General features: G+C 41.0%; 2 protein-coding genes across 4 annotated transcripts in view; one reads left to right on the top strand and one right to left on the bottom strand.

Moving 5' to 3' along the window:
- The window catches only part of prkar2ab (protein kinase, cAMP-dependent, regulatory, type II, alpha, B), a 106,342-nt gene extending 104,735 nt beyond the window's left edge, over positions 1-1,607 (top strand). The window contains exon 11 of the mRNA XM_067415144.1: positions 1,472-1,607. Within this exon, the coding sequence (XP_067271245.1) occupies positions 1,472-1,596 (125 nt within the window). The 3' untranslated portion in view covers positions 1,597-1,607. The remainder of the gene's footprint in view (positions 1-1,471) is intronic.
- Positions 1,608-2,510: 903 nt separating this feature from the next.
- The window catches only part of si:ch1073-335m2.2 (msx2-interacting protein), a 44,047-nt gene continuing 35,340 nt past the window's right edge, over positions 2,511-11,217 (bottom strand). For 2 of the 3 annotated variants that reach the window (XM_067415104.1, XM_067415107.1), the window contains 4 exons: positions 9,243-9,335; positions 8,037-8,231; positions 3,193-3,351; positions 2,511-3,108 (listed from right to left, as the gene is read on the bottom strand). In XM_067415104.1, the coding sequence (XP_067271205.1) occupies positions 2,977-3,108; positions 3,193-3,351; positions 8,037-8,231; positions 9,243-9,335 (579 nt within the window). In that variant the 3' untranslated portion in view covers positions 2,511-2,976. Of the gene's footprint in view, positions 3,109-3,192; positions 3,352-8,036; positions 8,232-8,710; positions 8,852-9,242; positions 9,336-11,217 lie in introns of those variants that run through there. The other variant, XM_067415106.1, reaches the window with a different exon arrangement.

Here is an 11,217-nt window from a genome sequence, read left to right on the forward strand (position 1 = left end):
ATTTAGGATTTTTGTCCATTTTGACCCTATGTGATAATTGAATAATTTCACTTTTTTGTAATAGTATACACTGTCGTAATTAAGGATTTTTGTCCATTTTGACCCCATGTGATAATTGAATAATTTCACTTTTATGTAATAGTATACACTGTCGTAATTTAGGATTTTTGTCCATTTTGACCCCATGTGATAATTGAATAATTTCACTTTCATGTAATAGTATACACTGTCGTAATTTAGGATTTTTGTCCATTTTGACTCCATGTGATAATTGAATAATTTCACTTTTTTGTAATAGTATACACTGTCGAAATTTAGGATTTTTGTCCATTTTGACCCCATGTGATAATTGAATAATTTCACTTTCATGTAATAGTAGACACTGTCGAAATTTAGGATTTTTGTCCATTTTGACCCCATGTGATAATTGAATAATTTCACTTTTTTGTAATAGTATACACTGTCGAAATATAGGATTTTTGTCCATTTTGACCCCATGTGATAATTGAATAATTTCACTTTCATGTAATAGTATACACTGTCGAAATTTAGGATTTTTGTCCATTTTGACCTCATGTGATAATTGAATAATTTCACTTTTTTGTAATAGTATACACTGTCGTAATTTTGGATTTTTGTCCATTTTGACTCCATGTGATAATTGAATAATTTCACTTTCATGTAATAGTATACACTGTCGAAATTTAGGATTTTTGTCCATTTTGACCTCATGTGATAATTGAATAATTTCACTTTTATGTAATAGTATACACTGTTATAATTTAGGATTTTTGTCCATTTTGACCCCATGTGATAATTGAATAATTTCACTTTCATGTAATAGTATACACTGTCGAAATTTAGGATTTTTGTCCATTTTGACCTCATGTGATAATTGAATAATTTCACTTTTTTGTAATAGTATACACTGTCGTAATTTTGGATTTTTGTCCATTTTGACTCCATGTGATAATTGTATATTATTGCATAAAAGTGAAATTATGTAATTATAAATTAACTAGTAAACTAACAATGAGCAATATGTTTACAGCGTTTATTACCCGTTAATGTAAGGTCACGCAAATGTTCACAGTGCGTTAACAGATGCAAGTTTTGATTTTAATAATGAACTAGCAAATGTTGATATGAACAAAGATGAATAAATGCTGTAGCGTTATTTTAATAAATGAAACACTGCGGTAAAGTGTTGCCCTGAGTTTGTTCATCTGTGACCCTGAGAAGCGCAAAGAACAGAATTTTTTTTGCATTTGTGAGTTTAAAGTTAACGCTTTAATTCCTGACCCGTCTTCAGTCTCCCACACATGAACTCAACCCTGGACTTATACTGACCTCTTAATATAATAAAGAACAGAAGACGGAAGAGGAATGCTAATCTCGCTAATTTTTTTTACCAGCTATATATTTGTTGTTGCTCACACTAACATCTTTGTTGTGTGTGTGTGTGTGTCAGTGATCGACGTGCAGGCGTTCGAGCGTCTCCTGGGCTCCTGTAAGCAGATCCTGAAGAGGAACATCTGGCAGTACGAGCAGCAGCTGGTGGCCGTGTTCGGATCCAGCGTCGACCTCAAACACTGACTCCATTACACACACACACACACATTCCCATGATCGTCTGTAAAGAGCACTGGAGCTCTTCAGATCCACAGAAGCTCATGACGAGTGAACATTCACACGGTTCTAACCGTGTGTGTGTGTCTGGGAGAGTGTGTGTGTCTGTCTCAGGAAACATCAACACATTACACATAAAGTCTGCAGAAGAGTTTAAGCACTTATTTCCTGCATGTCTTCAGCCCAAACCTTCCTTAAAGATTCCTCGTTTTCAGTCATATTGCTCTGTCTGCCCAATTCATGGCCCTGTTCCTCTGAAGCTGTAAAGGATGTGTTAAAGAGGACATAAGGTCTTGACACTAGAGCCACTGTTCTGACAAAATACAGATTTTGAGCACTTTATACCCAAGCAATCTTTCTTTATGAACCACTGAACATGGCATAATGGACCATTTGTACAGTCATATTGCTCCATTTGCCCAATTCATGGCCCTGTTTCTCTGAAGCTGTAAAGGATGTGTTAGAATGGAAACCGAAGCTTAATACTAGAGCCACTGTTATAAAAACAGACAGATTTTGAGCACTTTATACAAAAAGAAATATTTTTTAGGACCCATTGAACTTGGCATAATGGACAATTTGCAGAATATTTTTGGGCATTCACAGAGCATGCATTAAATTGGCCAAACGACTCAGAAAGTTCTCAACATTTGTCTTCGTATTAAAGCAAACCAGAAGAGTTTCCCTAAGCAGAGCAATCACACTCTTGAGGAATATCAAGGCACGGAAATAAGAGCTTGATCATGATTTCTGAGTTATTTCCTGTAGTAACGGACAGGCATGAGGTTTGCAGAGCTCAAGATGGTCAAACGTTGCTTGTGTTTTTCTCCCTGATTTATACAGCCTTTATATGTGTTTCCTTATGCATTAATAAACCCTGAAAGAGACAAAAGTTTTATGGACTTTTTTTATTTGAGTAAGAAAATCTGAAGTGCCCGCAACAAACCCAGCGAAGAGCTGCCCGCCCTGAAGTCTCACGAGTATTTACATCACAAAAGCGGTGTGATCGTGCCTTCACTCCTCCAGACGCCGCGCTGAAGGGCTCGCTCCATCTGCCACGCTTTTAAATATTTAAAATATTTACAGTCCGGCAAACCCGAAGCTCCATGATCCTGTCGGTTTGCCCAAATCTCCCATGTTCAATCCTCTACGGGACCACATGACCGGTTAAAAACACATTTATGTTACAATAACTTCTATGATTCGTTCTTCAAAAAATAGACTCAAAATCAACAAATGAGGGAAAATAATGTCACTGTTGAGATTTTTTTTTTTCTCTCGTCGCCGAATGAAGCGTTTCCATGAACAAAAATGAAATGGATCAATAAATACACACACTCTGCAGAGTCAGACGGAGGTGATGACGATCATGAGGTGCGGAGAAATGCTGGAGATCTGGCTCAGCAGGTCCGGAGCGAGGCGCGAAAGATGGCTTTCCGAGAACTCACACGGGGGGAAGATCTGCAGCACATAGGCCGGCTGTGTGCGGAGGAAAACCAGGATTAGGACATCTGATACACACACACACACACACACACACCTCATGTTCAGGAAGAACCCTACCTGATTGGAGCCAGGATTGGGGACGTTGATGATCCCAGCCGCCAGTTTGGCCTGCAGATAATTGATGAAGGCCGATTTGAGCGCCTGCGTTTGGTTCAACACGTCATCCTGGTTGACGCCACACGGCATGGCCAACAGCAGGCAGAAGTCACTCTCCCCCTGGCAACACAAAACACACAAAAGTTCAGCCACCAGGAGCGGGAGTTCGTTTCTCTATCAGTGAAACCCTGAAACTCCAGGAACCAACGTCACAATATTCCTCATATATATATCGTCTCTCTCTGATAAATTAAAATAAGCTGATGACATCACTGTTTCCTCCAGAACGACTGTACAGCCAAATCTAATTCTGCTGCAGTATTGTCCTGTTTAACACTGAAGCTGCTCTGACACAATCGCCGCTGGAGAAGAGCGATAGAAATAAAGATGATTGACTGATATAATGGGCAGCATAATGTTGTGGGGTAAGCTTGAGTTAGTTTCCCAATCACAACACACCACAATATTCCTCATTATAATAAATAATGGGCAGCATAATGTTGTGGGGTAAGCTGGAGTTAGTTAGTTTCTGGAAAATGGGGGGTCGTCGTAATCCTGAAATCCTGAAGTTAATTTCAATACTTTTTTAAGTCTTTTTAAAGACCTTCTCAAAATATTTGAAGACCTCATCGCACTTCTAATCGGCAACACCTTTAATAAACAGTTGTAGTGAATGTAGAATTAAAATCTCTAGCGTAAGCCGATTTTGTATCGTTTATAATGCATATCTGTTTCCCAGCGTATGGACGGCGACACATCACCTAACTGCGCATTTCGCAAAATATGTTACGTCACCCGTAGACGGCGCGCGCCAGGGATGGAAATCTACCAAATCTACCACTCAATGTTTTTACCAGCCACTTTTTTGTTTTTAACTGACAATGTGTAACTGCACGTGGAAATGAACACGACAAGCTCTACAATTCTTCAGCAGCTTATTTAATCTCAAGTCTCAATGAAATACTGACGTTTCCTCTCTCTCTTATGGATGACTCGTGGTCTTTTATGGCTTCCAGTTTTAGGTTTTTAGTCCCAAAAATAAAACTATTTGTTTTGGCATCTTCTGAAGCGCGTTGAGGGCACACCGAGCTGAACATCGTCAGTAGGGACGCACCCAAATCTAAACTCTAAATGACTTTCGCTTAAGGGACCGCTCCGGTGAGAGATGCCCCTCGGGGTGATTAACAGATGGTCAGCGAGTAGATCGTTCTCTGGGATGCGGTTTCATCGAAATCGAATGTAAAGAGTTTTATCTCTAAACACAGATTAGCTTATAGCGCTAGTCTATGGGGCACAGGGTCAGTGAAATTAAACCGCTAGTTAATACCACTAATAGGGCTGGACAATAATTCAATATCAATATATATCGCGATATAATTTTTTTCAATAACGGTGATATGATTTTTAAACACATTTCCGATATTTCGATATGACTGACGTTCAGGGCGCAGCCATCAGAAAGAGCAGAACACGATTGGCTTCTTGCGTGATGACGTACACCACGGACACGCAGCCAGTGCTCAGCAGTAGTAGGCTGATAGATCCAACGGATCCAACGCGGCACGTTTTAGCTAAAAAAGAGAGTTTCCCTGACCGCAACACAAATGTGACTGAACGAGCTTCCACAAGTAAGAAGAAATAAATAGTTGATAAGAGAAGAAAGACTAACTTTCTTTAGTGGCGTGGAAGTGGTTCGTCTATCTAAAGCACTATTCGCACGGGATTAGTATTATCTAGGGACCTCTGTGATTTAGAAATGACTCCTCCACATCTGAGTTTTGTGTGGCGCATTCGCACGGGATAAGCAAAGCCTGTGATTTTACTCGAATTTACTGACTTCTCCCGGATATGATGTTCGTTATAGATAGCTGTATGAAATCATAAACAGGCATCGATATCGTTTTGATTATTTTACAGTAGCCTAATAAATAAATATAATTTCGTTCAGTTAGCGAACAGACGCCATGAACTGAGCTCAGACCAGCGGCAGGAATCAGATTTCATTTATCACGAGTAGGAAGCTGACAATATACGGCGGAAGATTCAGTTTCAAAACTAAATGTAAAAGCGCCTATTTAAACAAGATTGTCATTGTACTATACTGTTCTGTTATGTTTTTCATTAAGAACAGTATTGATGTTAATATTAAACACACCATTCAATCAGATTACTCTGAAAGTATAATCCGTGCGGGCGCGGCTGCACGGGAATTAACGGTGCGCATTATGAATGCAGACTTTATTCTTCGTGAAAGATAAAGATAGAAATGCTCACAGGGAGAGAAAAAAGCTTGCAAAAAGTATATACAATCCGCCTAATCCTGACCATATCACAGAGATGTCGATTCGCACGGGACTACTATTGTTACAGGACCTCGGTGTTCGGCGAAATATAGTAGGCTAATTTGCGGGGGAATTTTTACTTTACAAATTACAGACATGGCCGATTCTCACGAGATTAAGATCACAGACATTCTCTGCAATTATTACAAATCACCAGAGGTCCCCAGATAACACGAATCCCGTGCGAATGGGGCTGATATTAAACTTGTGCCGGAGAGGTGCCGACTAGGGGTGTAACAATACATCGACATAGCTGCATCAATCTAATGTCTAATAATACGATGCCAAGCGTTACAAATAATCCATGTAGACTATTTATGTAAGAGGCAAGTGGCACATTTGTTTTAATTCTTTCCACATTTGCACACAATGTCATGTATTAACACCAACGCGTTCATTCTCGTTTAAATTACCTTTCAAAGCTTGTGAAAGACGGTCAGACATGGCTTCACGAAAATGTATCATTTTCTCCTGTTTAAAGCCTTGCCAAAAGCAGCGTGCACTCATCTCAAACAGAGCACAAATAGGCCACTGAATTGAGTCTTATTTTATTAATTTTTTTGTGCATCAGTAGATAAAGGTATAGTTTTGCATAAAAGGAGAATATAGCGCTATGAATCGTTCTTCACTGAAATTTAAAACTTAAAAGAAAATGCTCAATAAACTGCGTCTGCGAAGTGAGAGTCTTGTTTATTTGACGGTGATTTCACATTTCTTGTTCGTATAAAGGCTAAATACAAATAAAAGGTGAACATTAATTTATTTGTACCGTTTTTATTTCTAAAATATTATATAGTTTTATAGGAGGAGGTTTCATAGACTTGGCAAATTAATTTGTCAGAAGTTTGTAGGTACAGAAATCCTTTGTGGCAGTTCTTGGTAGTTTTTCTAAAGCTTTTATATAGTTCATATCGATATCGAAATTATATCGTATCGACCAAAATTAAGAAATATATCGTGATATAAATTTTGGCCATATCGTCCAGCCCTAACCACTAACAAGACTCAACATATCCTCACACTAACACGGCAGCATAATGAGGGTCTCTACAGGCAAACCCAAGCATTGAGAACTTTATAAGAGTACAAACAGTTTAATAAGAAGATACTTTATAAGCATAGTGCATTACGCGTTTACTGACAGGCACCATCTTGGAAAACAGTCTCGACTCATCGAGCGACGAGAGCTCTGCTAAGTGATGAACTGTGACTGAGTCTCATATGGGCCGTTGTTTCCGGAAGAAAGCACTGAGCACAACAGAGAAAATAAATAAATAAAACTAAAAATGTCCATATTATTACATTTCACAAACTTAATTCCTATCTATCAGCTCACTTAGAACAGCGCTCGTGGATTGATTCGTTGTGACTGTTTTCCAAGATGGCGCCTGTCCGTGAACGCGTAAGGCACTGTCTTTATAAAGTATCTTCTTATTAAACTGTTTGTACTCTTACAAAGTTCTCAGTGCTTCGGTCTGCATGTAGGGACCCTCATTATGCTGCCGTGTTAGTGTGAGGATATTTTGAGCTGTTAGTGGCATTAACTAGCGGTTTAATTTCACTTATTCCATGCCCCATAGACTAGCGCTATAAGCTAATCTGTGTTTAGAGATAAAACTCTTTACATTCGATTTCGATGAAACCGCATCCCAGAGAACGATCTACTCGCTGACCATCTGTTAATCACCCCGAGGGGCATCTCTCACCGGAGCGGTCCTTTAAGGCATATTCAGACTGTCTGCTTGGACACTTATCAAAATGGACATGTGTTGACATACTTCTGGTGTGCGTTTGTCCGTTTAAGCGCAAGACTTGAAAGAGAACTCTGTGCGTGCTGTGAGACGAGCGCTCGCTCTCGGATGATGCAGAGACAGATCTCAGCGCGCGAGTCTTCACGCGGCGGATTACGGGGAAAGCGACTGCGAACATACGGCAGCTCTCGCATGCACTGAACAAAGTTTACAAAGAGGTGAACAGTGTGATCGGTAGCTGAAGCGAGTTTACCCGCCGCCACAACTCCAAATCACCGCGTCTGGCGGGGGCTAATGTCCATCCCTGGCGCTCCGAGCCGATCTCAGACTGAGCACACCGCTGCACTTTAATATTTATGGGGATACAAATAAATATATTCATGAATACTTTTCTGAGTCAAACTCTTTTGACAAAGCTTGAACAAAATGTAATACCTCATAAAATCGTGATTAAGACTTTAATACCTTTCAAGGGTCTTAATTTTACCAAAATGGATTTATCAACTTTTAACACGTTTTAAGACCCCGCGGACGGACACCCGGTTATATTCAGGGTCTTACATTCGGGTATATACAGTATATTCCAATGCATTCTTGAATTACAGCCATTTAGGTTTGGATAGTGCATTTTCATGTGTATTCTCAAAGGGAGGGTGCCAGTTAAGGGTTAATGTATAACGAGCTATCGCTTTCCTCGTCCTCCATCACGTACCGTCATCCTGCGAGCCACGCCCTCCAGCTGCTGCGCCTCCAGCCTCATGCGCTGCACGATCCGCAGCATTCCTCCGCTCTCCGGCAGGGGCAGCGACCGCAGGCCCAGAGCTTTATTACCACAGAGGAAGTGCAGCTGCACCGCCGCGGTGTCGTTCTTTAGCGCCAGCAGACCCTGCCACACGATGGGGTACTTCTGGAGAACACACACACACACACACGGGTCAGCTACACACACACAGCAGACCCTGCCACACGATGGGGTACTTCTGGAGAACACACACACACACACACACGGGTCAGCTACACACACACACAGCAGACCCTGCCACACGATGGGGTACTTCTGGAGAACACACACACACACACACGGGTCAGCTACACACACACAGCAGACCCTGCCACACGATGGGGTACTTCTGGAGAACACACACACACACACGGGTCAGCTACACACACACAGCAGACCCTGCCACACGATGGGGTACTTCTGGAGAACACACACACACACACACGGGTCAGCTACACACACACACAGCAGACCCTGCCACACGATGGGGTACTTCTGGAGAACACACACACACACACACACACACACAGGTCAGCTACACACACACACAGCAGACCCTGCCACACGATGGGGTACTTCTGGAGAACACACACACACACACACACACACACACGGGTCAGCTACACACACACACAGCAGACCCTGCCACACGATGGGGTACTTCTGGAGAACACACACACACACACACACACACACGGGTCAGCTACACACACACACAGCAGACCCTGCCACACGATGGGGTACTTCTGGAGAACACACACACACACACACACACGGGTCAGCTACACACACTGTCACTCACAAACACAAGCTTTGTTGGGGTTACGGGAGCCGTTGGCGGCGCTGGGGTTGTGTGTTTTTAGACACAAGATCAACAATGTCACTAAAGAAGTGTGTGTGTGTGTGTGTGTGTGGGAAAGATCAGCTTTGTGATCTTGTGTTTCCGGAGTTCTGTGAGTGTGTGTGTGTGTTCCCGGTCATGAGTGGGAATTAAGAGTGTGTTAGTGCTAGAAATGAACAAAAGAAGACACTGCTAAAAGTAAATCGGGATCATTCTGTTGATGTGATGCTGGTGAAACTCGGAGGTTATTAGAGCAAAGGTTAAGGAGCAAAGGTTAAAGGCCTGTAGTTCCTCACCGTCAGCAGCTGCACCATATTCACCGGCTGATGTCCGCCCATCTCCACTTTAGCCTCCGCTGGCGGCGGACCCGACTCCGGCTCCGGCACGCCCTGGGTTACGACATAAGGGACGGATGTTATAGGCACAGCTCTAAAGGATGCTGCACACTGAGTCCCTCATTCTCGCATGCAGATTTTTATATTCAAGATCCGAAAAACTCGTCACACGCAGAGTCCGATGCGCATTAATGAATGCGTTACGGGAAAGAAACGCAAACAGATACAAAATGACCAATCTTTCAAGTAGTGAGGATGATTTATTCTTCTTAGAAAGAGGAAATATTGTGTCCATCGTCTACTCCTGATGGCGTAGAGGAGGATATTTCAGCTCATTATCCAGCGGGATTATCCAGACCAATCCGGAGTCTACTGTAGAGTCAGCGGCTCAGTTTGATGCTTCGCTACACTGACAAACATGCTCTTCTTACTCAGTGTTTTTGTCTTTTTTGTCCAAACATATAAAAATTCTTACATTAAGAAACATTTACTAGACAAGTAAAAATTATTGTCTTGTTTTGGGAAAAATAACAAGAGTTTTTGCTTACAATAAGATAAATAATCTGCCAATTTTAGACAAAAATCTTACATACAGTAACTAATAAACTTATTTAATGCTTTATCACTTTTGACCAATAGGAGGCGCAGTTACAAAATTGATGTGGTTTGGTCAGAGTGAGGTGACAATGACACTAGCAAATTTTGGTGTCATTATGTGAAAGCATTGCAGAGATACAGCCTCAAGAGTCATTTTGGCATCATGCCTCAACTTTGTTGCTGCAGCATATGAAAACGGTTTTATCTGTTGACAAAAAACTAATAACTTTTTGTTGACATGGCCTGAATATCTTACGATTTAATTTGGGTGAAAATCAGATGAATGGTCTAGGAGCAGTTCGAAAAAGTAGGTTTTAAAAGGAGATCAAAACGGCGAAAAGAAAGTTTGGCCAAATATGGCAAAATTGGTATCTGTGTTACTGGCATGACCCAGGGAATCTATTGTTCCAGTTTTATGACTAAAGTCAAATGTAATGATCAGTTATTAGCATTTTTAGAAAATTAATTATAATTAAAAGACCAGTTTTGTGATTTTTGGCTAAAGCATTGTGAAGTTATCATCAAAAATGTCACATTTTTGTATCTCTGGACCACTAGGTGGCACTGCGCCGAAACTGCAGGCAGCCTTAAGTCATGGTTGGCATAACACATACTAAGTTTGGTTAGAATCTGCTAAAGCATTACAGAGATTTAGCCTACTTTCATTTTTGTGGGAAGTTTCTCGAATTCATTTGCGTGTTATTCGAAAACAATTCGCCTAATCATCTTGATTCTAATATCGTTTTGTCAGCATAGTCTGAAGATGATCTGGTTAAATTTTCATGAAAATTGAGGCAATGGCCTAGGAAGAGTTTACAAAAGAAAAGAAAAAAATCAAAATGGCGGGAAAATTTTCATGACGGAAAATGACGTCATAGGTTGCAATCGAAACGTCATGAGCTCATGAATCAGGTGGTTCAAAAGTTATTAGCATAAACATAAGTCCAACTTTGGGCAGTTGGTGGCGCTAGAGGGATTGTTTGAGAGATTCCAAACTTGGTGTGGCTAATGTTTGGACTGTCCTCTATCTGTGTGCCAAAGCTCATAAATTTTTACCAAGTGGTTCTATGGGCTGCCATAGACTTTCAGCGGAATAATAAGAAGAAGAAGAAGAAGAAATCTAACGATATCAATAGGTGCCTCCGCACCTTCGGTGCTTGGCCCCTAATAATAATAAAAAAAATATGTATGGTGGGTTTGAGTTGTCAAAACATCTCAAAATGTGTTTTTACAAATGCGAAAACACAGAAAAACGAACCAGTTCCAAATTTGGTTTTGATGGACGAAAGTTTCTGAGGCAGTGTTCAAGCGTGATTGACATAACGCAAGGTCAGATTTA

The sequence above is a fragment of the Pseudorasbora parva genome, chromosome 14 (assembly GCF_024679245.1).
Source record: "Pseudorasbora parva isolate DD20220531a chromosome 14, ASM2467924v1, whole genome shotgun sequence".
NCBI lineage: Eukaryota > Metazoa > Chordata > Actinopteri > Cypriniformes > Gobionidae > Pseudorasbora > Pseudorasbora parva.